This window comes from Prorops nasuta, unplaced genomic scaffold, assembly GCF_024137725.1.
Source record: "Prorops nasuta isolate Cenicafe-Biocafe unplaced genomic scaffold, Cenicafe_Pnas_1.2 PNAS00007, whole genome shotgun sequence".
NCBI lineage: Eukaryota > Metazoa > Arthropoda > Insecta > Hymenoptera > Bethylidae > Prorops > Prorops nasuta.
The window spans coordinates 175,242-202,133 of NW_027116804.1; the positions used below are offsets into that span (position 1 = coordinate 175,242).

The 26,892-nt window shown below is 33.0% G+C and overlaps 5 protein-coding genes and 1 pseudogene across 23 annotated transcripts; 3 read left to right on the plus strand and 3 right to left on the minus strand.

The window, feature by feature from the left end:
* The first annotated feature begins 1,693 nt into the window (after positions 1 to 1,693).
* Chrac-14 (DNA polymerase epsilon subunit 3 Chrac-14) lies at positions 1,694 to 5,658 on the plus strand. 4 transcript variants are annotated; one of them, XM_066729771.1, is made up of 3 exons: positions 1,694 to 1,712; positions 4,810 to 4,915; positions 5,001 to 5,658. In XM_066729771.1, the coding sequence occupies exon 3, from the start codon at positions 5,001 to 5,003 to the stop codon at positions 5,385 to 5,387; it is 387 nt and encodes a 128-aa protein (XP_066585868.1). In that variant the 5' UTR covers positions 1,694 to 1,712; positions 4,810 to 4,915; the 3' UTR covers positions 5,388 to 5,658. The 4 variants fall into 4 exon arrangements, with proteins under 4 accessions (XP_066585868.1, XP_066585865.1, XP_066585866.1 ...); XM_066729768.1 differs by lacking the exon at positions 1,694 to 1,712 and adding an exon at positions 4,330 to 4,682 and having other exon boundaries at positions 4,765 to 4,915; XM_066729769.1 differs by lacking the exon at positions 1,694 to 1,712 and adding an exon at positions 4,330 to 4,682 and having other exon boundaries at positions 4,787 to 4,915.
* LOC136775194 (gamma-soluble NSF attachment protein-like) lies at positions 1,775 to 4,269 on the minus strand. 4 transcript variants are annotated; one of them, XM_066729762.1, is made up of 9 exons: positions 4,096 to 4,269; positions 3,758 to 3,864; positions 3,611 to 3,678; positions 3,453 to 3,537; positions 3,346 to 3,363; positions 3,065 to 3,272; positions 2,745 to 2,993; positions 2,418 to 2,669; positions 1,775 to 2,337 (listed from the first exon to the last, which is right to left on the minus strand). In XM_066729762.1, exons 2-9 carry the CDS (start codon positions 3,805 to 3,807, stop codon positions 2,203 to 2,205), a joined length of 1,065 nt encoding a protein of 354 aa, XP_066585859.1. In that variant the 5' UTR covers positions 3,808 to 3,864; positions 4,096 to 4,269; the 3' UTR covers positions 1,775 to 2,202. The 4 variants fall into 4 exon arrangements, with proteins under 4 accessions (XP_066585859.1, XP_066585860.1, XP_066585862.1 ...); XM_066729763.1 differs by having other exon boundaries at positions 3,758 to 3,855; positions 4,100 to 4,261; XM_066729765.1 differs by having other exon boundaries at positions 3,758 to 3,855; positions 4,096 to 4,261.
* A 143-nt stretch (positions 5,659 to 5,801) lies between the features above and the next one.
* Positions 5,802 to 9,510, minus strand: LOC136775192 (E3 ubiquitin-protein ligase LRSAM1-like). Of its 3 annotated transcripts, none has more exons than XM_066729757.1 (13): positions 9,166 to 9,510; positions 8,845 to 9,087; positions 8,369 to 8,767; positions 8,247 to 8,276; positions 7,888 to 7,989; positions 7,713 to 7,821; positions 7,485 to 7,646; positions 7,304 to 7,403; positions 6,981 to 7,224; positions 6,792 to 6,917; positions 6,506 to 6,688; positions 6,150 to 6,413; positions 5,802 to 6,091 (listed from the first exon to the last, which is right to left on the minus strand). In XM_066729757.1, exons 1-13 carry the CDS (start codon positions 9,292 to 9,294, stop codon positions 5,966 to 5,968), a joined length of 2,217 nt encoding a protein of 738 aa, XP_066585854.1. In that variant the 5' UTR covers positions 9,295 to 9,510; the 3' UTR covers positions 5,802 to 5,965. The 3 variants fall into 3 exon arrangements, with proteins under 3 accessions (XP_066585854.1, XP_066585853.1, XP_066585855.1); XM_066729756.1 differs by having other exon boundaries at positions 6,506 to 6,697; XM_066729758.1 differs by lacking the exon at positions 8,247 to 8,276 and having other exon boundaries at positions 6,506 to 6,697.
* Positions 9,511 to 9,704: 194 nt separating this feature from the next.
* Positions 9,705 to 22,204, minus strand: LOC136775191 (uncharacterized). Of its 2 annotated transcripts, XM_066729754.1 has the most exons (8): positions 21,807 to 22,204; positions 21,200 to 21,657; positions 20,748 to 20,991; positions 20,345 to 20,665; positions 19,449 to 19,803; positions 15,544 to 16,033; positions 10,074 to 10,262; positions 9,705 to 10,009 (listed from the first exon to the last, which is right to left on the minus strand). In XM_066729754.1, the coding sequence occupies exons 1-8, from the start codon at positions 22,023 to 22,025 to the stop codon at positions 9,949 to 9,951; spliced, it is 2,337 nt and encodes a 778-aa protein (XP_066585851.1). In that variant the 5' UTR covers positions 22,026 to 22,204; the 3' UTR covers positions 9,705 to 9,948. The 2 variants fall into 2 exon arrangements, with proteins under 2 accessions (XP_066585851.1, XP_066585852.1); XM_066729755.1 differs by lacking the exons at positions 9,705 to 10,009; positions 10,074 to 10,262 and adding an exon at positions 17,909 to 17,954 and having other exon boundaries at positions 15,915 to 16,033.
* On the plus strand, positions 9,725 to 26,766 carry LOC136775190 (FIGNL1-interacting regulator of recombination and mitosis-like). Of its 10 annotated transcripts, none has more exons than XM_066729743.1 (14): positions 19,836 to 19,881; positions 19,963 to 20,217; positions 20,935 to 21,295; positions 22,851 to 23,209; positions 23,312 to 23,455; positions 23,534 to 23,754; positions 23,830 to 23,990; positions 24,046 to 24,400; positions 24,481 to 24,610; positions 24,684 to 24,849; positions 24,960 to 25,191; positions 25,277 to 25,610; positions 25,703 to 25,906; positions 26,019 to 26,766. In XM_066729743.1, the coding sequence occupies exons 4-14, from the start codon at positions 23,120 to 23,122 to the stop codon at positions 26,664 to 26,666; spliced, it is 2,685 nt and encodes an 894-aa protein (XP_066585840.1). In that variant the 5' UTR covers positions 19,836 to 19,881; positions 19,963 to 20,217; positions 20,935 to 21,295; positions 22,851 to 23,119; the 3' UTR covers positions 26,667 to 26,766. The 10 variants fall into 10 exon arrangements, with proteins under 10 accessions (XP_066585846.1, XP_066585848.1, XP_066585842.1 ...); XM_066729744.1 differs by having other exon boundaries at positions 19,842 to 20,104; positions 20,176 to 20,217; XM_066729749.1 differs by lacking the exons at positions 19,836 to 19,881; positions 19,963 to 20,217 and adding an exon at positions 9,725 to 9,756.
* Positions 12,169 to 14,136, plus strand: LOC136775196 (protein GVQW3-like; annotated as a pseudogene).
* Positions 26,767 to 26,892: the final 126 nt, after the last annotated feature.

A 26,892-nucleotide genomic window follows, 5' to 3' on the forward strand; every position in this document is an offset into this window, starting at 1 on the left:
TTAATATTTTATATACTGTAGGGCTCGAATTTATAAATCAAAGTAACCAAACTTAAATTTCAGTTTAGAAATTACTTAAGACGAAGACCGAGCTTAGCACTGTGTTGAAGGTTAAAGTGAGACAATTGATCTTAGCTAATACCATGCTAAGCTTAAGTTTCATTTATAAATTCAGGCCTAGAGGTGCGTGTACTACGTATAGTCGGTATTTCAGAGCAAATACTTTTTAGTCCAATGCCGATAGATGTTTTAAAATGAATTTATTTAAATTATATCACATATGAGATACAAATCACAATAATTTACAAGGATATAAACGCAGCCATATGAGAGGCGGAAAAATCACAGTGAAGTCGTTTCCCAGGTAAAAGTTAACAATGAAACTGATAGAAGAAAAACAGCTGATTAGTCAGAAGTGGTCAGAGGTGGTCAGAAGATATTTGGTATTTCGTGGTTATATACATATATCCGGTGGCCAAGCGAGCAGCATATGCCCGCGGGAATGAAGCAAGGTGGTGGGGGAAAATGGCTGGCCGCCATCTATGATTGTTGATATATATAGCACATAATAACGTATATATATCATATATATATGTTATATTCTAGATTCCACAATCCCGTGAACCAAACCAAACCATTCCATTGTGGACTCAACAATCCCGTGACCGAAGACAAAACCATTCATTAACGTGCGACATCAGCGACATCGTATTTGTTAAAATATCTTCGAAATAGACAGAACTAAACCGCGGGAGAAAAACGGAACGATGAAACAATTTAAACTTCCAAACCTTTTTCCTACTTTGATTCCGGTGTATGTGCATCCCAGTTGCCGCCAATTGTTAATTATTTATAATTATTTCATTTTCTGATCTGCAATTTGAAACATTCAAATGTAACAATGTACAGTATTTCATATTTAATCTTTAAAAATAAAAATGGAAAAATATACTTCACTTACTTTTACCTGCTGGCTCAACCATATTTCTTTAAAATTGTAGGATTTAGCAGTTTGAGAGTAACAAAGTAATAAAGCACGTAATGAACAATGGATTACCAGAAACATACCGGACCATGAACCACAAAGTTCCGTGATATTAATTTTGTCTTCAGTCACGGGATTGTGGAGTCCAAAATATAACATATATATATGTTATTATGTGCTATATTTATCAACAATCATAGATGGCGGCCAGCCATTTTACCCCCATCCCATGGCTTCACATTTATAGGACGAAACAAGCCATATGCTCCCTCCCTCCAGGTATGTACTTCGTACCTCCATGCCGGTGGCAGTGGCAGTATGTTAACCTTGGAAAAGTTATTATTTTTAGGGCTGCCAACTTATTTAAGCCGATCACTTAACCGCTGCAGCGCCACCTACCCTACAATTTGGCGGGAATTGTATCTTGTCTTGTATCTATCATTTCTCTCAATACCTTTCATTCTTTTGAGTAAGTATAGCTGCAATGGTTTTGTGTAATGTTTATAAAAAGTTTAAGTTAAAAATTATATTTTAAAGTATATAAAAAGTTTTTTGTCTTAAACGTTTCTTAGATTATTCGTATTATAAGAAGTGTATAGTTTTTTTTGTTCTTTGTACAACACGAATTTACTAAAATGTGTTTGTAGTAGCATGTGAAGATAAATCCTTCAAAGGTAGGATGGACGTGACGTCAATGTAAATACTTTTAATGTCAACAGTACTCGTGGTAAGTATGTCCGTGGAATATACAAATTAATATAAGTAAACATTATCACTCACACATTTTGATGTTTAATGTGTATTTTATTTTTATAATTATAACAATGATAAGTGCAATTAGGTCTACAGGCGTTTTTAATTATAAGCAATATTTCAGATTACTATAAAACAGAATATTTACAAACTTTCTTGTGAATGAAATATTTTTTTCTAATAAATGTAATGAAGTTAATAATCACTCTATTTGTTGTATCTCATATATATATATATATATATATTAAGCTAATTATTTAATAATTAAGCCAAAGATTTTTAGCGCGCGCGTATTAAGCACATATAACATTACATATAGAATTATACAGCAATGTTGTAATATTATCCACATGGGATTCTGAAAAGGGGATAAAGTATTTTTGTAAATAGCGCTGGAATCAAATTAGTAATTTCAGCAATACATTTTATTATATATTTTGTAGGGCAATTATCTTTAAGTATGATCAACATAGGCTGCCACCAAAATCATTGCTCTCTTCTTCTCCTGCTTGTAAACTCTTATTTTCATCTTGAGATCTTATATCATCACTCCTGACTTCCTTGGGACTAATGTTACTCATATCATTGTCTTCATTTTCCTATAAGATAATCATTCCTTATTTTAATATTATCCTCTATTGATAGCCTAACTATTAGTTTAAAATACTTGTGTACATACACAATTAACTTCAGCTTCTATTCTTGCTTGGCCAGCTATTTTATTTGCATTAGGAGAAATATAAGATTCTGCAGCATTTGCCCTTACACCTGCGGGTGGAACTGAATACTTCTGTTGAGGTAATGGTAGACTTCTTGCAAGCTTAGCATATTCAACATCCATGTGCTTAATAAATGAACTATTTAATGCAGTTCTAGCTGTCTCCGCATCTTCATTATCATATGCTTGTAATAGAGTGTCTAAAGTCTGGACCTAATAAAATATAATATTTTCGTGTAATTATTAATTTTACTTACAGGTTTTAGAGAAAACTATAATTTTAATCACTTCTGCAGCCTCGCAATAGTTTCCCCATTCCTTAAATGCTTTTTCAGCTGCTACCTGATCTCCACGAGCTAATTGAACTAACACTAATGCTACTGCTAGTCTTCCTACTGAAGGAACATGATCGATTTGTTGATGCATTCCTATCTCTCTACGAATTGCATCAGTTGCTTGATCATACATTTGCAACTTAACCAGCAGCCTTGCCACTTTACTCATATATTCTGCTGCTTGCCGTGGACTGTCCTCACCCTTCAGTGAAATGTTAAAATGAAGTTCAGAATATTTAAAAGAAATACAAGCATAACTATAAATTAACTTGCCATCATAATATCAGCTGCTCTTTTAAATAATTCCAATGCTGGTTCTGGTTGTGTAGACTCTATCATCTTTCCTGCTTTATCCAGCACTGTTGCTCCTGATTCTGGTGAACCATGTTGCTGATAGAGAGAACAAGCACTATGTGCTAGTTTGGGTACTTCAGAAAAATTTCCCATTTCTTTACATATCAGTAAAGCTTGCTCAATATTCCTTTAAAAATATTTGATTTTATAGAAGAAATTATTAAAGTATTAAGAATAGTTGCAATAAAAAAAGTACTTACTTTGCAGCATGAAACCATCTTTAAAGATTTTAGTTTTATTTTATAAGGAAAATTTTAACAATTCAAATATGAGCATAAATAAACCATAATTTTAATCAAAAGGATACGATCTGTTTTGTTTATAACAATCAGCAGCTTTCATCAGACAGTCTTTACATTGTTGGAAAGACTTAACAATACGAAAACAAGTAGCTGCAATAAGAAAAGTAATGTCAATTGATATATTTAATTTATGGAAACTAAATTTTGATTACACCTAAAATACCTGCATGAGTGTATTCATCTGCTGCCACTTCAAAATCTGGTCTCCATTTCAAAAGTGTTGTTTTTAAGCTATATAAACATTGAATATTTGTTATAAATTTCTTTTACTGCGTTTATTTGACAAAAGACGTTAAGGAAATTTTCGCACCTCTTTTCGGCTTGCCGTATATGAGCATTTGCTTCTTCGAGTTTTGACATTTTCTCTTGATTTCTGCGCGTAAGTTTCTTTTAGCTGAGAAGTAATATCTGAAAAGACTAATCTGATTATTGATCTGTTTTGTGAATACTCACGTTAAGTCATGTAAAATGACAGCAGTTTATTGAAATGATCAGAGCCTGTTAAAGGTTGAAGATAACAACAATAACAGAAAAAAGTATTCGAGAATAATTGAGTATTAACTGTGCTTAACGCTAACTCGTTGACAGTTGGTTAATGCGTCGATGCTTATCTGAAATTAACAGTAACATATTTGTTTGAACAATTACTTGCTTCTAAATTCTGGAACGAATCTTCTGAATTTTTTGATCACAACTAATAAAAGCCGTTATGGTACAATTTATCACTAATTTCTTCGTAATCAGATAGAAACTCTCTCTCTCTCTCTGCTGATGAAGTGTAAGTTGGTGTAAGTCGTGTGAGTGGGAGTGGGCTGAAGCAGGCTAAGTATAAATATGTGTATGTATAGTATATGTAGTTGAATAGAACGAATAGAACATTGCAGGAAATTGATTCAGTTACATTTCAGCTAACTTCACTCCGTGTATTTTCTTGGAAAAATTTATAATATTATACTATAGCACGAAAGAAAATAATTCGTCGCATAGTGTATTTTCTCTGTACCTAATCTTGAGTTTAGAAGATTTACTTTTTTATTTACGCCTCCATTCCATATATTTTTTTAGAATTTGATTTTTTTAAGCAGATATCGAGCATATCACGCAATTCTGCGAGATTTCACGCCTTGCTTATGCCGGCTATAAGTATACTTCGCAGTTATAAGATGGCGCTAATTTTTTAGTGTAGTTATATGTATACAATCACACAACTTAAAATGAAAATATAAATATTTACGGTTTGTTATAGCGTCAATCTACGCACTGTTCTTCTAGTATTTTTCATTGATTTCCTTAAATTCTGTTACCAATTTGTTCTAGTGTTTGATTACATCTTAATTAGTAGCTGTATGTATGTCACTGCAGAAATCGAACGGAACTAAGCGGAGAGTACTACAGTAAGGTTATACTTCATTGGCGGGAAATAGGCAAAAGCAAATTTTTGTGAAGTGTCAAAAGTGTATTTATCAAGGTGATTGTGTTCTTTCTCTCTCCCCATTTTTCTATTTCTTTGTTGTTTTAATTTTTATAAAAAGTTCAAATGTTTTTTAAACCAGATGGCTGAAAGACTCGAAGATTTAAACCTTCCAAATGCTGTAGTCACAAGGATAATAAAGGAAGCTTTACCAGAAGGAGTTACTATTGGAAAAGATGCAAGAACTGCTGTTGCCAAAGCTTCGTCAATATTTATATTATATCTAACTTCATCTGCTAATATTCTTGCAAAAAAAGGAAATAGAAAAACTATTAGTGGCCAGGATGTAATACAAGCGATGTCTGATATTGAGTTTGATCAATTTATCGAATCCCTTCAAGAGTCATTAGAAAACTTTAGAAAAGCTCAAAAAGAGAAAAAAGATGCAAAGGGAATTAAAAGAAAACAACAAAAGAAAGACGAGGATGATCCATTGGAAGAAGAGGAATCAGGAAAGGATGTACCTTAATGTATTACTATTAATAATTAGATTCTTCGTCAATATAAATATATTTTTTCTTAAGTGTCAGTAAAATGAGATTGCATAATTATTGATTAGATATATGTTATATGAAACCTAACAGAAGGGGTAATAAATTTAATGTATAATATCAGAAATAAAATACCAGTGGTAAACTCTTGGATTTTGTATAATGACATAATTTTAATGTATTGTTTGAGTAAGCTTTAGTACAGTGCTTTGTGTAATTTAATAATTAAAATGAATGCAATTATTATTACTTGCAGCTTTTTTTTTAATCAATGTAAGCATTTTATTGTCTTCAGCAAAATTGTAAATTAAAAAGCAATTTGCTGGTTTAAATACGAAGGATAGCTACCTGTACTTGAACATCACCCGAAAATTGATTGTTCACATTATTTAATTTCTTTTTTTAATAAAATATATTCTTATATCAGTTATTTAAATGTTAAATGATATATTTATTAAAGGTATATATTTCATATCACAGATAATGAAGAAGATTATTTAGTAATGCAAATTTTAACTTATATACTTATAAGAATACCATAGTTATTATGTATATTCTAAGGTTGGATAACTTGTATCTTACGGTCTATGTTGGTTCTGCACATTGGACATTCAGTTGTAATCTTACTTGCACAGATAGAACAGCAGCACATGTGCCCACATGGAATGAAAATAATTTCGCACTGAAAAGAGAGAGAAATGTTTAGATGTACATCACACATTTGTAACTAGAATACTTACGAGTAGATCAAGACAAACAATGCATTCTGCAGCAGTAATGCATTGAGGATTATTCAAACTAGTAGTAGTACTGCAGCTAGCATAAGTCTGTGGTGATAAAACAGATGAAATGTTTTCACAGTCATCAGGGCTAAGTCTAGCACCAGCTGTTTCGCTTGGTGCAGAAGGCTCAAGTATCTCTGTATTGTTTAGTTTTGCTTCAGATAAATAATTCTCCACTGCTAACATTATTGCTCTACGATCGTTCACATTATCAACACCAATCTGTTAATAAAAAATTTGAAATTTTTGCTAACTTATAAACTTTGCAAATTGACTATTACTTTGTTAGTAAATTTATCATAAGTTATACGAACAATCGTTAATTGCTGCTCTGTCAATTCTTGCAACATTTGTGGCAAATTAGATAAATATGGGAGACAGTGTAGAGCTCCTACTATCGCAATATGCCTTACTAGTGTGGGTTCCAGCATTTCTAGCATGCCTTGAGGTCGGGCTTCCATCAGTGATTGATATTGATACAACCAAAATTGGCTGTTCTGCATACCCTTGTTTAGTATTTTCAATTTATTTCTTATAATTACTGTTACTCAATAACAGTGAATATTTAGAAATTAAATATGACTAAACTTAAATACTCACTTTAATGTCTCTCTGTTCTTCAATGTGGTTGATAGCAACAAGTAACTGATCCCTTCTATCTTGTTGCTGTTTTAATAAACTTACCAGAATTTCACTTAACATTATTCTTTTTTCCATAACTTCATTCTTAAAATAATTTATTTCTGTATTTGTTATAATTATCATCTAAAGGTAATTTATATTACTTACAAGTGTTTGAGTTAGTTGCAGTTTTTTTCGTTCCAACTCTATACTGGTAAGTGTTGCCAGCTGTGATTGTACCAAATTTACTTGTTGTACTATGCTCCATGAGCGTGCATCACTACCTTCCAACAGAGCAGCTACAGCTGCTTTTTGTAAAGCTTCATCCTGCTCTAAGCTTTTGATAAGGTCTTTTCTATTTTTTTCTTGATCCTGAAGGATACGCGATAAATGACAATTGTTCACTATTTCCCTAGAAAAATTAAATAAAAATAATCATAACTTATGTTTTTTACTTAAATTAAATTTGTATTTATATAACTTTAACTAACAAACTTAAAAGTGATTGGGCAGCATCATCTCGAAATTTCGTGTATTCAGCTAACTGCTTTGATTTTTTAAATTCTTCTTCTAATAATTTTTCCATTGCCACTATATTGACAACATATCACAGTTTGAAGGTCATGATACTATTTATTATTTCAATTTTCCTTACAATTCCTGTATACTCACCCAAAGTATCTTGAGTACGAAGCATAAATTGTTCTGTGTGGTAAATAGATAAAATCTGTACTTCTTCTTGCTTTTCCCGTTCAACAAATGCAATTTGATTTTGCCGTTCTTCGTCATTATTTCGAAGAAGCTCTTTAATCACATTGTCAGCATCCTTTTCAACTAAAATTTTAATTTTGTATTATAATACTTTATATGTAAGTAAATAATTGGAAATAGGGTATTTACCATTAAAAATATACGATAACAAACGCGTCCTGTAGCCATCTCTTTCTTGTTGAAATTTTTCCAGTTTATTTTCCATATGCATTTGCTGCTTAGCTAGATCTTCTAACAGCTAAATATATATATTAATACATAGCTAGAATAATTGGTAAATTTAAAAATAAAATCGCAATATTACCCTTTTTCTATGAGCTTTTAACGTGAATTGCACTTCCACTTCATATTTTTGTTGCTTTTTAATATTTCTCTCAACTTCTAACAATGCATTATGTTTATGCTCCTATAAAGTAAACCAAACTTCGAATAAATTATTTTTATAGTTAATATATCAGTATTAACTGTAAATATTTTTGGCATTGTTTTATTTTCAGTTGAACTTAAAATGATGATGAAATAATTATTGATGATTTGTGCAGTCTTATAAAAATTCTTTTAGTTATAAAGCATTTAAGAGTTAAAAATAAAATGTACAGTGCTAATTACAAAGAAATCATAAGGTTTTAAGGAAAATCAGAATAATCAAAAGCTGCTACGTGCCTTAATTTTTTCTAACTTCTGCAAAGTAGCCTAAAAATAAAATATTAAGTTACCTTTAAATGACATTAATTTTGATGAGAAACAAAATTTTATGAGTTCTACGTATGGTTAATGTAAGATACCTGTAAGTTGCTGCTTGCATTTTCATATAATGCATCCTTGTTATTAGAATTAATTTCTTTGGTGTTTATAGTTTTGGGTAAATAATCAATGCCAGATTCAGTAGCTAAGTATTCAATGATTGCTAATGAGCCACCATTTAAAATGTCTTCTGGGGGATACAGTAATTGCAATCCTTTAATATTTAGAATGGTTAAATCTTGTAAATACCCCAAAGATGTAGGAAGTTTTTTAAGTGACGTATTGTAGCTTATATCAAGTTTTGTAAGTTTTTCTAATTTTCCAATGTCTTCTGGTAGTTGTTTCAAATTATTTTTTGAAACATCCAGTATACTTAACTTACTCAAATATGTTAACTCATTGGGCAGTTTGATTAAATTGTTATTGTGCAAATATAACTCCTAAAAGAAATAAAACCATTAATGATTAATGAATAATTTTCAAATATCATTACAAAATGGTATTTAATTAAATATACCTCCAGGGACTCAAGATGCATAATTTCTGGTGGTAATTTGGTAAACTTATTACTATGTATATCTAATATGGTAAGCATTGATAAATCATTTAAGGCACCACCACCTGAGAGAGAACTTAATTTATTGCTGTGCATACATAGCGTTTCTTTCCTAAAAACTTTGCATAGGGAATATATTCCAGATGGAACTTGCTTCAATGCACACTCCGACAAATCAAATATTGGTTCTGGATTTTCTCTTGCCTTTAGCACAAAAACATTTAATCACTTGTAATAATTGTGTTAATTTCTCAGTCAATTTTAAATGCTATGAGAACTTACCAAATAAAGTTTGTGCTCTAGACGTGCTTTATAATTAACATTAGAATTATATTGATGCTCTTTTTGCAAAGACATTGTTGGTAAAAATAGTTGTGATATCTCTGTGGAAATATATGACAATAATGTCATTTTTTAAATGCACTTGTCATTTCTAACACTTGCTTCAAAGCCTTATAAAATTCCATATTTAAAAGATTGCATAATATATTATTATTACAATCTCTATAGATCTCTTTAATTATTAACTACTAACAACTACAGTTTGATCGATCGTAAGATCGTAAGATAATAGAAGAATTAAATTTGTTTTTATAAAACACAGCTATTCCCTCCTACGGTTGACCTTTTTTCGTTTCTGAAGTCTCTGGTACTGCACGACCTCTATCGGGATAAAACTGTATTATCACAAGATAGTATCTGAATAACTAATTAACAACAGAGGTAATGCAGAGATAAGAGAGTGGAAAGGAAGGGGTTGATCGAGTTTCCAATTAAAATTAACAATTACATTTATTTAGATTAAATTGCATACGGATGTTCGAAGCGGGACTAGAAGTTTTTATCGGGGTTTTCTTTAAAATTATTAATCCGGTAAAGTGTTTTTTATTATTATTTAATGAGTATATTATAGTACGTATACTCAATTTTATAAACTAATAATATGCTCTAAAAATAGGCAGTAAATTTGTGTACAAAAAATAAGTATCTATTATAGTAATTGGCCCAGCTAGCCAGAACGATTTATTGGAAATGATCTGCATTAGATTAACAGTACACAAGCTACTAAAACTCTTGCGACAATTGTTTTTGGCGTAAACGATATTCCGTCGGTGTAAGCATGCCCCTGTAATTTATAATTGCATTTCATAAGTAGTAAGAAAATGTGGTAAAATAGAAGATTTCCTAACCTTAAAACGGTATCGAATGAAATATAGACGCCCTTATCGCACATTCGTCTATAGAGATGCCAACATTCTTTTTCCTTAGTTGTTTGACAATCGAATTGTAACGGTGGAATTCCAGTGTCGGTAGTTTCCTTTGTCTCAATGAAGATTTTGCTTTCAGTATTTTCGATGTGTTCTCCGTAAAAGTTCTCGCTGTCAAAATTTCATTTATCTATAAAATCTCTGCAATGACGCATGTTTGTATAGGCCAAGCAGCAGAGCAAGTTTGAAAACATTTTTTAATATAAATACTATCAGTAAACCAATTGTACCATGAGACAAGGAACTTGTACGTATATAAGCTCTGCTACGACTGTGACTCTTATATTTGATCTATTTATTTTTTATGTACGTTTTTCACGAAAATATTGATTGTTTTTTTTTTTACTTTTTACCTACATTGCCGGTCAAAAGTTTAAGACCACTCGAGAAATTTGGTTGAAAATCAGTTGCTTCTTTAAACGTGCATAACTTCGTAATGAGGAAAGATACAATAAAAGTCAAAAAACCGTTGGAAAGCTGATAAAATTCTACATATAGTGGAATTAGCTCAATGCACGGAAAATGTGTAGTTATCGAATTACAATTAAATAAAAATGCTGCTAAATTTAAAATTTTTAATTTTTCGTTACGTCAATTCAACTTGTTGTAGCACTTGCAATAATTATGGTAATTCTGTGAAACTTTGGTGACATAAAGTTCAAAGTTTCAGCTTTAATTTGAGCCATCAAACGTCACGATATTCATCGTATTTCTTTATTTTCATAACTTTTTTCTGAATAATGTCGAGAAAACTTTTTGACCAAAAAACAACTGCCCAAGCATTTGAAACAATTTCAGACTGAAGAATCCGTTGGTATTAAACAACCTATTCTACTTATTTTATATTGTACTTTTATTCAGTTAAAATAAATATGATAATTTTACATCTTAGAATTAATAAAAAAGATTTGATTAATCATTACTCTACTTTTGTTGATTTAATTTGAAAATTAATGGTGTTTTATGTTAATTGAATAAAAGTGCAATATGAAACAAGTAGAATAGGTCGTTTAATACCGACGGATTCTTCAATCTGAAATTGTTTCAAATGCTTGGGCAGTTGTTTCTTGGTCAAAAATTTTTCTCGACATTATTCAGAAAAAAGTTATGAAAATAAGGAAATACGATGAATATCGTGACGTTTGATGGCTCAAATTAAAGCTGAAACTTTGAACTTTATGTCACCAAAGTTTCACAGAATTACCATAATTATTGCAAGTGCTACAACAAGTTGAATTGACGTAACGAAAAATTAAAAATTTTAAATTTAGTAGCATTTTTATTTAATTGTAATTCGATAACTACACATTTTCCGTGTATTGAGCTAATTCCACTATATGTAGAATTTTATCAGCTTTCCAACGGGTTTTTGAATTTTATTGTATCTTTCCTCATTACGAAGTTATGCATGTTTAAAGAAGTAACTGATTTTCAACCAAATTTCTCAAGTGGTCTTAAACTTTTGACCGGCAGTGTATACTAGAAAAATATTAAACTAATGTTAATGGTGTCAATTGACGAATTTTAGAGAATAGGACGACAAACAATAAAATATCGAATGACCTGATTAGGTAAATGGAAGCTGAGAAATTCCATAAGAATGGAAAAATTTAGGCCTATTTTGAAAATTAATAATTCCGCCATTTTTTTAACTTTTTTGGCTCAACTTTTGCAAGAAACTAGTTATTTATATGAAAATCACGCGTGTAAAACATAAATGTTCTCCGTCAACTAATTTTTGTACATATGCAATTATAATTTTTAATGTGCTATATTGCAAGGCAACTACTTGCAATTTTGATTGTTCTGTTTCAATTTTCAAAGTGGATTTGGAAAACAGAAATAAGATGCTAGAAACTATATGTACGAGTGTGTTCAAAAAATACCCGGAATTTTTAAATTTCGCGACTCTGGAGAGTCCGATTGTCAAAATTTTTTTTATTGTGTTGGTATACATGCCCCTGAAGTATGATAAAATTTTCAGCTATATTCACTGTTTACTTTGTCTGCGGTAGTCGCTAAGGTTTGACGTGTTTTTATGAGCTCGGCGAATTTCGTTTTTTAAAAGAAATGGATCAAAGAATTTGTATTAAATCTTGCGTAAAAAATGAAATAAAGTGTAACAAAGTGTGTGAAATGTTACAAAAAGCCTATGGTGAGTCTGCTATGAAAAAAACAAGTGTTTACGAGTGGTATAAGCGTTTCCACGATGGCCGCGAAGACGTTGAAGATGACGAACGCTCCGGTCGACCCAGCACGTCAACAATCGATGAAAATGTGAAATAAGTGGAAAAAATGGTTCTGAATGATCGCCGAATCACAATTAGAGAAGTTGCTGATGAAGTTGGCATATCAATTGGCTCATGTCATAACATTTTTTCAAATGTTTTGGGTATGAAACGGGTGGCAGCAAAATTCATTCCAAAACTGCTGAACTTTGACCAAAAAAACAATCGCATGAACATCGCTCAGGAGCTGTTAACGGGATCCCTCACGCGAGCTTCACCGACAGTACAAGTCAATAAACAATTCGTTTAATAAAATTCAAATGCGAGGCAAATTGAACAATCGTGCCTTTGTAGGACAATGTGCCAGTCCTAACGAGTCAAACGAACTTAAAATCACTCAAATTAGTTGAAAAATAACGCTGTACCATTGTGCCGCGTTTTTGAAGAGAGGTTACTTTTTGTCATTTCCACTTCAAGAACGCGGGACAGTGGTACAGCGTTATTCTTCATCCGATTTGAGTTTTTTTAAGCTGGATTGACTCGTTAGAATTGGCACCTTGTCATAAAGAAGCCCGTTTTTGCAATTTACTTCGCATTTAACTTTTGTTAAACGAATTGTTTATTAACTTGTACTGTCGGTAAAGCACGCGTGAGGGATCCCGTTAACGGGATCCCTCATGCCTACTTTACCGACAGTGCAAGTCAATAAACAATTAAGTTAATATAATTCAAATGCGAAGCAAATTGAACAATCGGGCATTTGTAGGATAATGTGCCAGTCCTATAACGAGTCAAACGAACTTAAAAACACTCAAATTAGTTGAAAAATAACGCTGTACCATTGTGCCGCGTTTTTGAAGAGAGGTTATTTTTGTCATTTCCACTTCAAGAACGCGGGACAGTGGTACAGCGTTATTCTTCATCCGATTTGAGTTTTTTTAAGCTCGATTGACTCGTTAGAATTGGCACCTTGTCATAAAGAAGCGCGTTTTTGCAATTTGTTTCGCATTTAACTTTTGTTAAACGAATTGTTTATTAATTTGTACTGTCGGTAAAGCACGCGCGAGGGATCCCGTTAAACGATGTCAACGACGATCCAAGTTTGCTTGAAAGGGTCATAACTAGTGATGAAACATGGGTGTACGGTTATGATGTCGAAACCAAAGCACAATCGTTCACCTGGAAGCATTCAACGTCACCAAGAGCGAAAAAAGCACGTCAAGTTCGATCAAATGTGAAGGTTTTGCTTACAGTTTTCTTTAACTGCAGGGGCGTGGTGTATCATGAGTTCTTATCACAAGGTCGTATGGTTAATAAGGAGTATTACCTTGAAGTTATGCGACGTTTGCATGAAGCAATCCGAAAAAAACGCCCCGATTTATGGAAAAACGATTCATGGCTTTTGCATCACGGTAACGCACCTGCTCACTCGTCGTTGCTTGTTCGTAATTTTTTGGCCAAAAACAATACCGTAGTCGTGCCTCAACCTCCATATTCACCAGATATGGCTCCGTGTGACTTTTACCTGTTCCCAAAGTTGAAGAGACCCATGAAAGGACGGCGTTTTTCCTCGATTGAAGAAATAAAGGCCGAATCGCTGAGAGTGCTCAAGGACATACCAAAAAGTGAATATCAAGAGTGCTTCAAAGATTGGAAAAAACGCTGGCATAAGTGTATTATATCTGGGGGGGGATTACTTTGAAGAGGACCACATTGATGTAAACGAATAAATAAATCTTTTTTTGGAAAAACGATAATTCCGGGTACTTTTTGAACACACCTCGTATATCTTTGTTTTAAGTTAATATAAAACAAAATAGGCGAAAAACGATTAGGGCTATTACGCACGTTGCAACGTTCTGTATCGGGTTATATGTATACGCACGTACACAAGCACATACACAAACGATTTTAATCAATACATAAACAATTGACAAAAACTGTTTATGTGCATTTCTACACAAAGTGGCCGTCGAATGGGCACACGGTTCCGTGTATCGTGGCCCTTACAAAGTTACAAACGTAACCGAAAACGTCCAAGCAGCCCAAGCGCACGAAAATAGTTGCCTCCGATAGCGTCCCCTCCCCCCCCCCCCCCTCCCCCAACCCCCAGAATACTTTCGTGCAGTCGGTCGTTTCCGGTCACGTTTGTAAGCGTTTTTTGACTGCTTTGCATCATAATAGCATAAAACGAAGATATACGTTTTGCTGCATTTAATTTCTATTTTACAAATCCAGTTTGAAAATTGAAATAGGACGATCGAAATCGCAAATAGCCCCTTTGCAAACTAGCGCCTTAAAAATTAAAATTGCAATTGCGTAAAAAATAATTTATCAAGAGTGTCTATATCTAACATACGTGAAGTGTACATAAATAACTATTAGCTCGTAACAATTAAGCCCAGAATGTTGAAAAATAGCGGGGTTTTAATTTTTAAAAAAGCTTTACATTTTCACGTTTTTCTGAATTTTCTCAGTTTCTATTTACCTGATCAGGTCGTTCGATATTTTATTTTGTTCATCTCGCCATTCCCTAAAACCCGTCCATTGGCACCATTATAATCGTTCTGATACTTCTCGAGATATCAGCAAAAAACCAAAATGAAAAACATTATTTTCATGAAAAATATTAATAAAAAATAAATGTAAAAAAATGAGACTTGAAGCATAGCAGAATTCATGCATGAAAAATTCTTTGTTGGCTAGCATAATCGGTGTGCTGATAGCGTTTATGTAGCAGTAAAATGCTCTATTACTTGGCCTAAAATTCTATTTGATATAATCGAACACGACCATAAGAAAGCATTGTGTGTGTAAATAAAATTAAATTTTTCCTTATTTCAATCTACACAGTGTCCATAAAAAATTCAGAACCAATAATATACAGTTCTTGAAAAAAAAAAAAAATGTTTCCTATCAAAGCAGTGGCGTTGAAAAAAATTATCTTCCAGCTTTACTATAAGTATTGACTTTGTATCGAATTACAAACACGTGGTCAAGGTAACCTTGATTATTTCACATTGAATTATGTTTTATTGTTGGATTCGGAATTCTCGGACACCCAGTACCAGTCTATCCTATCGATCTTGTATAAATTCCATTCGAAATTAGCTTATCTTATTTTACTTTATTGCAAATCAATTGCAAACAAATGTCACATTTACCTCGATCGACACATGCTACGTGTTCTAAGCAGTTTTCTTTTTTTGTCATGCAAATCTCCTATAGGCACGGCAAGGCATCGTTTCTCACGATCCGTTAAGATTGCTTGCAAAATATCAACATTTTGTCCCCCATTGTTTACTTTCTCGCGTATGACCCCTTTCTCCTTCTCGTTCGCTTCCTCCTTCTCTCTCCCCACTTCTTTCTCATTCTCTCTCTCCTTATACCAGCTTCCATCCATAACCTGACTATGATTTGCCAAATCCACCGACTCTACAATACCTGCTGATAATTTTTTGTTTGAAATACACATCGCTGAGGCTCCAACCTCCGTTTTTCGATAACTCTCGTTGGATGATGCTACAAGAGTGATACACATAGCATTGTTATTGTTATTGTTACATTTGGCTGAATCTAACATTTTGTACTCTTTGTTTGTTACAGTCTGCATTTCTTTTGTCGAATCGTCGATGGAGTCATTCTGAAAAGACACTGGAAACATAGATGCTGTATTATTATTATTATTATTTTGTATTTTATAACGATGGTAGAGGCAAAGTGTAGTAAATATAGTTATATAGTGAAATTAGTGTATCTGCATATTATCAGTGTTAATTATTGAATATTTTTGGCACTTTTTAGGGTGAAATTTCTATTCACTTGGGAAAATGTATTTGTTCCAAAACAAAGATGGATTTAAAGGGCTTTACTTTGCTGGCTGGAAAGAGTTTTCTACACTACACAGCTTGCTTGATCTAGCACCGGGTCCCAAGCAATAAACCGATGGCAATAAACAGAAAAATCGAAGAATCCTAATATACCTGATACATCAATCACTAATCTAAAATTAAAATTATTATCAATGCACACACATTACTTTTATTTGTAAGATAAAAATGGGCCTAAGCACGACGTTAAATGGAAAATTATTTCTATATATTAATTATATGTTGCAGCTGTCATTCCATTAAAATCTAAGAAACAGTTAATTTTATTTTAATATAATATATATAGAAATAATCCTAATTATCATTTATCAAAACCTAACACGCGACATTGCCAGTAAAATTAAAATTATTAATTTTACAAAATTAATAAACTTTTTTTATTTAAAATAGGGCTATTGAAGTACCAGGTATATCAGGGTTCTCGGATTTTTTGTTTATTACCATCGCTATATTGTTTAGGATTCGGTGTTAGATCAGATAAGTCACGTAGTATGGGGAAATTTTCTCCACTAACGAAGTAAGTCCCTTTAAATTCATTTTTGTTTTAGAACAAATACGTTTCCACGAGTGTACATGTATACAGCTACACATTTACACTTTGCTCTTATTGGCCGTGTTCCAAAATTTACTAGCGTATTATGAATATTATTATATCTTTATCAATAATGAAGCATTAAAAGAAGATAGAATAATATTGACAGTACTGGTAATGAATTTTGGAGTTAAGGCGATTATATTTCCTGCACGCTCCTTATAGGGGAAAGGCTGGTAGCCGCGGATGTCGGATAACCACGGATCCTTATAAATTATTCAAAAAAACACTGACGTGTTTTTGATAACATTTTATTTCAAATGCTTGTGGAATTCAAATGTTATTTAACTCGTTTGCGACGTTGTGACCCACCGGTGGGTCACCCTTGTTATTGCTTATGGACGTGCGTGCCTACCGGTGTGGGTCACGAATCAAAATATTCAAAAAAAGCGAAGCACAATATAATATAGCATTTATTCATATTTAAAGTGTGTCAATAGAGTGATAAGAACAAATTTGAAACGTCTTTGAAGAATCCCCTTTGGATTCTTCGACGTTACGAACGTGTTAAAAACATTAAAATTTTATGAAAAAAAAAAAGACGAATTTTATTTATTTTAAAACTTTCCGTATCACGCCAATTTTTGAGGATGTCCGTTCAAGCTACGTGGGGCGTATATTGCAACCTACACTATAATACACTTTGTATACACGATGTGAAATTACTTATATTTGATTCTACAATAAATGTTTAAAGAACTTTTTGCTTTTCAACCTGAATTCCAAATGGTCTGAACGGAGTGTTCATCGTGAGTCGTATTCATCGTGGGTCATATACGCCCCACATGGCACGGAAAGTGTTAATGTTTAGGATGACCCAGCATCCGTGGCTGTTTGCTTTTTCCCTACAATGAGAACTCTAATAAAATTATTAACAATAAAAATATAAGAAGGCATTTTTTCTTTCCTATTCTTCAAACCTATATAGTTATAATAACTTGGATATTAATGATTGAACGCAAGAATCCGGTATTCTTATACTATAATAAGGTTTGGAAGTTTGGTCGATTTGCTTAGTTCGATCAAATTGTCTGAAAAACTTTATACCTATTGCGTTCTATTCCTTCGACCAGCAAGCCAATCTCTTTCAATGCTGTACGAATGCACACCGTTATGATTAATTGAAGAGTGGAAATACGATAGGGAGCAAATTCCAAAAACAGAGTTTATGAAAAAAATAAAATATGTATAGAATTAAAAAAGTCGCGCTATCTTTAAAAAGCTGAATAAAGTGCAATTCTATATGCGTACTTTATCTTTCCTGGCACATTCCTCGCATAAAACGCATAGTGTCAGGAACGTTCCTAAAATGTTCCAACGTGTCAAATTGAATTCTGATCCTGTATTTTGTAACTTTAACGAAAATTGTTGGTATTGATAAAAAATGGTACCGATTATACAGGAACCGCCAGATAAAGTGGATCGAGATAAAAAAAGTTTAAAATCGCGATGGCGGGCAATCGACATATGATTAGCTCATAGACAGAAATATACAATGACCTGCTGCCCTTCTCTGTCGCTCCTTTTATTTTCCTTCACATACTGAATTCATTTATCATTGAAGCAAATGTAAGCTTATATTAGAGAGAAACAGCATATTTTTTCTCTCTTTCTCATACATAAGTTCAATTATTAACTATAATTTAGTCGATGCGGATAATGACGGACATGTGTGTGTACGTATGTATGAGGGAGAAAGTAATAAATGTGCTACTTCTCTCATACTTTGATTTCACTAATTCTTAGATTGACAAATGAAGTTAGCTTATAGGTAGGGGTAACATGAGTGACAGAGGGCGGTACCAATAAATCGAACTTAACCTTAGTATGGTCTTGGCTAAGATCAATTGTGTCACTTTAACCTTCAATACAATGTTTAGCTCGGTCTTCGTCTTAAGTAATTGATAAGCTGAAATTCGAACTTAGTTTGGTTTATTGATACCGACCAGAGAGATGCAGTGACTCATGGGGTGCATTCATAAGCCCAGACAACAGTTGAGAGAGCGAACTATGTTATTGGCTATTACTCTTAGATCCTATAATTTTATTCAATAGCAGTAGGAGTTTAAAAGAATTGCTCAACAGTTCCGAAACTGTTGCTGGGCTGAATGCACCCATTGTGCATCTGTGTCAATTATCAGCCAAAATCTAACGCCGATTGCCCACTACAGTGATTTTAAACGCTTCTTGTCCTGATTTGCTTTATCTGAAAGTTTCTGTATAGATATATATTTATCATTATACGTACCGATATTTGTCGTTAGTTTCGATCTAACGATATACAAAACATTTATCAATAAAGGTTAGTTTTTTCATTCACCGATAAAAATGACAAATTATAGTAAATTCTATTCATTTTATAATTTTACCAAAGGAATAAATCTACCAAGATGTTTAAAAATAATTGGAAAGCAGCCCTAACAGTTACAGGTTTAACCTGCTGGAACGTTCCAAGAACGTTTCTGATCCCATTTTTATCGTCTGGCCGCCATAACCAGAAGTTTTCGAGGCAAAAATTCATATCGTAAAAAACTAACATTGATTGGTAAATCCACTCTTCGATTACAAATCTTGTTACAGAACTTACCAGTCTTCAATGGTTTTCTGATAGTTCTATAAGTTGATGGACTAGCAGTTTTTATAATTGGCGTAGTTGGTAACTTTTTGCGTAGTTCGTTAATCAATTTGTCGTCACTAGGCGAGTTCTCCTCTTCGCTATCGCTGTCGGCTGAACTAACCAACGAAACCATTGTTACAACATCGGTAAGCCTGCAGTCTTTTCCTCTTCGAGCGACAGAGCGATTTTCACCCTTTTTACGATTTTCATCATTCTCTTCTTCTCTGCAAGCCTGCGAAGTTCGACGCTTACTCTTTGACCGTCGCTTTGTTGGTGCTGATCTCACGGAGCGTTGCTCTCTGTTTACATTCGCACTTGATGTATTCTATGGATAAGTAAACATGAAAGAACTAAGTTATTATCTCTTCCTTTAGCCGGGAATGCCGGAATTCAAATTTCACAGGTAGCATTCAGCAGAAATAAAAGCTGTGCAACTATTAGGCAATTCTTTTTACACACATGTTACTATTGGATAAAATTGTAGGATCTAAGAGTAACAGCCAATAACATACATCGCTCTTTCAACAGTTGTCTCTGCTGAATGCTACCATAATTGAAGCTTAAAAGAGTGAGTCTCACCAAATCCTGTAAGGTAAAATTTTACCATGTAGAATTGCCAATTTGCTGTGAGTTAACCAACTAGCATACTTATATTCAAAAAATTAGCAATTATGTATGGTAAAATTTTACCTTACAGATTTTGGTTAGGCTCATCCTAAGTTCAAACAACTTAAGACAGGTAAAACCTTTAGCTTATGCTACACGTTTTATCAATTTCAACATAATCATAAGTTTAAGTTTTAATTGTATGAATCTCGGCCTTGTGTCATAAATCTTCGATTCAACATTAATTTGAAGAAACTAACCTCAAACTTTCCGTTATTTCTGTCATCCACTTTATCCGTAACTTTATCCATTTGATTACAAATTGCTCGACCATTTATTTGCCTAATGGCTGCTGCACCGTCGCCGGCTCGCTCTCCGGGAGGAGCTGATTTAGTTCTTTTACTCTTTTCATCCGTTTCCGTCGGTTTAGTTAAATCCACCATTGGTACCAGAAAAGCTTTGTTGGCACAGCTTCGAAAGCTTGCACGTTTTTCTTTTGCAGTATCTCTTGACTTTATTACGACAGTTCTGGTTTCGTCTTGAATCTCAGTTTCTATCACGATTGAAGCTTCTTCGTTAACCTAAAAAAAAAAAAAAAAATAAAAATCGAACATTTCATCATCCACTTATAATGCTTCATTATTATTATATAGCAACATGTACCTTAAATCTCACGTTCCCCAAATTTTCCACCTCCTTCGAATTTTCACCTCCAAATTCATCCTCTTTAAACTCTCCTTTGTACTCTTCATTAGAATAATTTGATATTTTATCATATGACCTTAAATCTTCATTTAATTGACCTTTGCGACACTCTGAGGCACATATTACATCTTCTTTATCTTCGCAGGTATCGTCGATGGTCATTTCAACAGCGCTGGAGTCCAAGTTTGCACACCTGTTTACGCTGTTTAATCGTGGAAAAGTGGAAGATATAACAGGAAGTGATCTGGATTATAAGAGAGATCAAGAAAGGGAGAAAAATAAAAGAAGAAACTAACTGGATGCTTATTTTGAAAAACTTCAATAATATACCTGTCTAAGAGATGAAGAAATGAAGAAAACTAAAAGAAGAAACAACTGAATGCTTATTTTGAAAAACTTCATTAATATACCTGTCTACCAAGCAAGTGGACTCGGCTGCGAAGCTCTTCGTGGGATGATCATCGTTAGTAGATGCGATAAAAGAGAGTGGCGTGGTCGTAGCAGTGGTACGTGTAACGGATAATTCAGAATTGGAATATTCCTCGCTGGTATGACGCGCTAGAAAAATATTGATGTTGGTTCGAGTTTCTTGACGATGCTTCCAAGCTAATCGCAGTCGCTCCGCCAATTCTTGTCGAGAGCAAAGTATGGCTGCTTTTTCCAGCGAGGAAGTCGAGTTTAATTTCTTCTTGCCATTTTCGATACTCCTGGAGAGACCAAAATCTGTTTTCGATCCGGATACACTACCGCCACCAGCTGGCCTTGTATTGCTTATTCTTGATTTTCTCGCTGTTGGTATTTGACGTGCGATAATTTCCACGTGCTCGATACTCTCATTATTGTCACTATCAGCCCAAGCCATGCGGACCTTGCAAAACATAGATTTATATTAATAAATATTAGATTAATTGCAAGAAAAGTCTTGTAATTTTTCTCTCTATTTATTACCCTCTTACGAGATTTAAATCCGATCATGTTATAACATAGATTAATTGACTTTTTAATAAAAAATCGCACCTTGGGCTTTTCGAGTTTGCTGAAATTTGTGTATACTTCTAACGAAGCTGCATCGTCCGCAGACCACTGTCGTCTTCGACGTTGCTGTCGTCGTCGTTGTCGCTGATTCTGTTCTTTGGGAAGTTGAAGCGTTTCAACGTGATGACGTGGGTCCTGTACAGTTGCCATTGATGATTGTTCCAATGACAGTTGTCTTCTTGTCTTATTGTTGATCTGCATTTTTGCCTGCAGAAAGCGATAATAAGAGAGGAATGCATTAGTAAGATTATTTTAGAAATATTTAAGATAAGAATTGTAACGGTGCTCACTGACCGAGAGCTGCTAGCTCCAAGCTTGAACTTTCGATCTGAAAGACACGTCGAAGCGTCGAAACATTGCCCTCTGCCAGGATCGTTCACCACCACCACTATATCAGTACCACCTACCCTCTATCTCCTACTACCTAAAACCCACCCCCACCACCTCTTCAGTGCATTATCTTTCTTTAAATTCATTCGTTCTCTCTTGGTTTTAATTATTTATTTTTAATGGAAACAAAAGCAATAGAAGCATCTAGAATCATTATATTTTATTTTTAAATTTAATTTCTTCCAAAAATAAACGTGATTCCTTTGAGACTGTGCAGTTGTAACGTGTCTCTCTCAATACTTGTACTATCCAAGTTATTTAACTTTGTAAAACTCTGATCTATGCTGAAATGAGTTGGATCCAAGGAAACAAGCCAAAGTCTTGTTTTAGGTAGGATTCGCGATAGTCACCCATTCTCTTGGCCTGTTATTGATCAAAACTTTACCTATCATCCGGCAGCTTGTTGTCTTCTGTTGCCATGGAATTTCCAATCACTTTTACTCCAATTGTTGCTCTCTTTCATTCCTCATTGCCCTCTTTCGAATTTTATCTACCATTAATCTTTTATGTTCTTGCCCTCTCTCCCTAACAACACACAAATATATGTATATATATGAATGCGTCATAATTTTTCCCAGCTCTTGACGTTTAAACAAGTAGTTATGTGTTAAGTCATACTTTTTCTTCATTTTTCAGATCTTTTACTATTTGATGAACAAATGTGGAGCGATTTTTGTTGGTTGCCTGGAATAAAAAGAAATATTGCAAATTGTATATTGTATACTGTAACAACCAAATATTTTGCCTAAAAATTATCATATATCTTGCAATATATATATACATAAATTTAATCAGAGTAAAAGGTGCATGACATAATGTAAATAATTGATGGTTTTTTTTGTTAAACCGTTATCTCCAGTGGAACTCGACAGTGCCTGTACCATTATAGTCTTTTAATAATCAAAATGTCCAGTCAAAATAAAAATTTATATGAAGAGAAACATCTCGATACTCCTTACACAGATAAAATCGAAGAACGTGTTTCTGTAATATTAATATCCTTTTTTAATAATCTTTGTAAATAATTTACCAGTTGACATTACATTTTTTTAGCATTGTTGAGCTTTTTCTATTAATTCCTTAATTGTCAATTTTACGAGTTAATAAAAAATCAGAATCAGCAAAACTACGAATCGGCGAAAGAAATTCTATCAGAAATATTACAGTCATGCCCCCTCGAAAATTTGGATAAATTAATTATCAATGAAATATTTCCCATTGTAGGAGAAATTTTTTTACATGTAAGTACGGGTTGAGGTAACGAGGGATTTTTTATTTTATCAATTCTGTAATAATTGTTGAACATTAAATATTTCTAGATAATGGACAATGTTAATGAAATTTCGGCAGAAAGTTCATTGGATGGAGTGGAACGTTTAAAAATAAATCTTTCGACGTGTACGTGTCTATTGAATCTTTGGGAAACGTGCTTCGAACGCATTAAAGAATCTGGACGAATATTGGCGGTAAATATTGAAACATTGTTAATTGGCATGTTAGAAGCGATCATCAGTGCATTTAAATACTGCAAATTTGGAAGGTTTGTCTTATAAATACTATTTAAGTTTATTTTGCAAAATATAAAAAATAATAATTATTATTTAATCTATTTTAGTCAATGCAATAATGATGCGTTCATTGGGAAAATTTCAACAGAACTAATGGCTTTCTTTCGTAAGACCAGTCAAGTGCTGAACTTATTCTTAAATGTTTTGGAGAACGTTATCGACTTCTGCATGGACTCCGAAACAGAGGCTTCTTATCTATTGGTGAAAGGTGATTAAAGAATTGGAGAATCCAAGACATTAAAATTCATTGTAACGTTTTGCAGTTCTCCATAATATTGGTACTATCGCTATAACTGCCAACGAGATGGATACGAAAACATTTGTTGAGATGTCTAAAACCTTTAGAAAAATGGTCTTAAATCCTAGTAATTCTACTAAACGAGATATTTTATCCAGCACTGTAGGTTCTTTCATCGAAGACTTATCAAACGCTGCAGTACATGCATTGTCAAAACTTTTAGATCAAAATTTCTCTCAGCCTGTGAAAATCGACGATAAGTTCATAAAATGCTGGGCATTTCAATTAAATATCGTTGGTCAGTTATGCACTGTTTATTATGAATATTTGAAAGACGAGACGGTTCGCTCAATAATGAGACTATTCATTCAATTGCATAAGTAATGTTTTATGATTTTTTAAAATTAATATTAAAATTAAATTTGATAAGTTATTATTCATGAACTGTTACTGTTTGCAGGTGTTCATCTGCGTATTTAACATCGTTAGGATTGAAAGATGAACAGGCTGTCAATACTATATCCACGTATATTTTTGTTGCTGCAGAGTCCATGCTGAGTTCTGTCTTAAAGAACTTTTATTTTAAAAAGGTTTGCTTCAAGCTGGTGTGTTTATATGCTACGTCACAGATACAAAATTTTAAAAGAAACAAATGTATTTCAGATCTATTTCGAGTATCAATTTGAAACTAACGCTGATATGATCGCTTATTTTTTACTTACATTAGATATTTTAAAAAACTTGACATCAATGGTTTACCACAAGGCATTGGAATGGTTATTTGATTATAATTGCATCTTAGATGCTACTCTAACGTTTATTAATAATCGTAAGTATTTAGATATATCAATAGAATTTACAAGATCTTTAGATTGTAATAAGATAAGGGAGTATGAGAAACCGAGGAATCTTCACAGAAAACGTTTGCTTGCATATAAGTAAATGAAGAAATTTTGTCCGGTGGATTACGAATGAAAGCCATTGACGCATTCGGAGAAAGAGCGAGATTGGGATCAATATACGAAGCTACATTGGTATCGATGTGCAGTTTAATATGCCAGATAGAATCAAAGGACTTCAAATTTGTCGAGCTACTACTGGTGAAGCATTTAATGAGTAATAAGTTCTGGGCATCGCTGCTCAGTGCTGATTTATGGTGCTTTGTTGATCGGTTTGTACTCGCATTACTTAATCACTTGGTTAATTTTTTATTGTAAGTTTATTTATATATACTCTACTCGCTATAAAATTTCCAGTTTAGCGTCTACAGAAGTGTGTTACGAACATTTGAAATTTCTTTTTAAATTTTACTCTTTGATATTTCATAAAAGGACCAGTTTAGACGTTATCATGATGGAAAACTTGATTGGTAGATTGTATATGTTTTTACCTTTGGTGGAACAAGTACGATTGGTAGAGGAGCTTACTAGCATAGAAAACGATACATTGCTTTTTGATCCTTTTTTGAAATTATTTCCTTCTAAGGCCAACGAAATTTTATATACACGATTAAAACCTGAAATAAAGGAGATTGCTATAGCTCTACGTTCACTGAATGAAAGTCCGTCGATTAAAACCTGGCATCAACTTGTGAGTAATTTGTTTAATTAAAGCACTCTACTAAATACAGCGAATCAAAATATGTTAGATCTATTTTTTTTATTTATGTTTTTTATCAACAGGTCAGTAGTATAATCGCAAACTCGCTATTGCCAGATAAAAGCGTTATGAAAGATTCTTCAGATCTTCTTCAATTATGGACTTTCTCAAAGAATACCATCGATAGTTGCGATGGAAAGTTATTGGCCATACTGATTGATTTTCTTACCGTTCTTCTACATTATTCACAACCGAATACTAAGCAAGGAAATGAAATGTTTGCTTCGGTATGATAAGTACAATAAAATAAATATTTATAGATACATATATATATATATATATATATATATATATATATATATATATATATATATATATATTATGTTTGTCACGTTTCAGATAGTTAGAATATTAACAGAGCTTTCCTTATCAATGCCAAGCTCTATGAGATTAGAAATATCATATTACTTCCAAGAAAGCGTGGAGCTGTTTGATAATTGTGGAGAAAATACTGCTGATGCGTTGGCAGAACTGAGCAGTACTCTCATGTGCGATGAAAATATATTGGTACACCAAGCTATGTTAGAATCATTTGATTTTGTTGCTCGTATGTGCCCGAATGACCATCTTCTTGCAAGGATGGCAGTAGCGATTTCCAACAAGTCGCACATCATCGACGTAGTTCAAGCTTATCTATCCAAGACTCCTTGTAATAAAAATTCAAACGACGATTCACAAAATTACATGCATCGTTTGGCTAAGATATTTCCATTAGCTCAATTGGATCATCAGTGTTATTTTAACGATGGCTACGAGAAATACGAAAAGCAGGCAAAACTCGAGCAGCTTCCTTATCCTAAAGATTCTGATACCACTACTCCTTTATTATCATCCAACACATCTTTAACAAGCAATCAACTCGATCAACGTATATCTATTATTTGTGATGAAATAAAAGAGATTTTACGTCATAGAGGTTTAATCAGCCAATGTGCATTGCAAAAACTTAGAAATATTCTTCAAGTAATCGATGCTGCTACTAGATAAAATTATTTGTATCATGTATAACACTGCTATTAAGCTTTAAAACTTTTGTTTTAAGAGGAAAGCATTTTTTAGAATTTTTAATAAATAAAAAGAATTAAATTGATCGACTCTTGTATCTTGATTATATATATAATAACATAATGTATTTTTCTAGTAGGCATACATTGTAGTACACATACAGGATCGTGTTCTATATGTATTGTATTTGTTAAGGTTTGGCCGAAAA

Bases quoted from the DNA above. Each gene is read 5' to 3' on its own strand.
- LOC136775194 (XM_066729762.1), bottom strand. From the start codon at position 3,807: ATGTCAAAACTCGAAGAAGCAAATGCTCATATACGGCAAGCCGAAAAG. The intron at 2,670-2,744 runs GTGATTAAAATT...ATATTTTATTAG, and splicing joins ACTATTGCGAGGCTGCAGAA to GTCCAGACTTTAGACACTCT. The intron at 2,338-2,417 runs GTATGTACACAA...ATTATCTTATAG, and splicing joins TAGAAGCTGAAGTTAATTGT to GAAAATGAAGACAATGATAT.
- Chrac-14 (XM_066729771.1), top strand. From the start codon at position 5,001: ATGGCTGAAAGACTCGAAGATTTAAACCTTCCAAATGCTGTAGTCACA.
- LOC136775192 (XM_066729756.1), bottom strand. From the start codon at position 9,294: ATGACATTATTGTCATATATTTCCACAGAGATATCACAACTATTTTTA. The intron at 9,088-9,165 runs GTAAGTTCTCAT...TTTGTGCTAAAG, and splicing joins TAGAGCACAAACTTTATTTG to GCAAGAGAAAATCCAGAACC. The intron at 7,225-7,303 runs GTTAGTTAAAGT...TAATTTTTCTAG, and splicing joins GCCCAATCACTTTTAAGTTT to GGAAATAGTGAACAATTGTC.
- LOC136775191 (XM_066729754.1), bottom strand. From the start codon at position 22,025: ATGCAGATCAACAATAAGACAAGAAGACAACTGTCATTGGAACAATCA. The intron at 19,804-20,344 runs GTTAGTTTCTTC...ACTTATCCATAG, and splicing joins GAAATAACGGAAAGTTTGAG to AATACATCAAGTGCGAATGT. The intron at 10,263-15,543 runs GTAAATGTGACA...AAATTTTGACAG, and splicing joins CGTAGCATGTGTCGATCGAG to CGAGAACTTTTACGGAGAAC.
- LOC136775190 (XM_066729749.1), top strand. From the start codon at position 23,120: ATGTCCAGTCAAAATAAAAATTTATATGAAGAGAAACATCTCGATACT. The intron at 24,611-24,683 runs GTTTGCTTCAAG...AATGTATTTCAG, and splicing joins AGAACTTTTATTTTAAAAAG to ATCTATTTCGAGTATCAATT. The intron at 25,192-25,276 runs GTTTGTACTCGC...TAAAATTTCCAG, and splicing joins TTATGGTGCTTTGTTGATCG to TTTAGCGTCTACAGAAGTGT.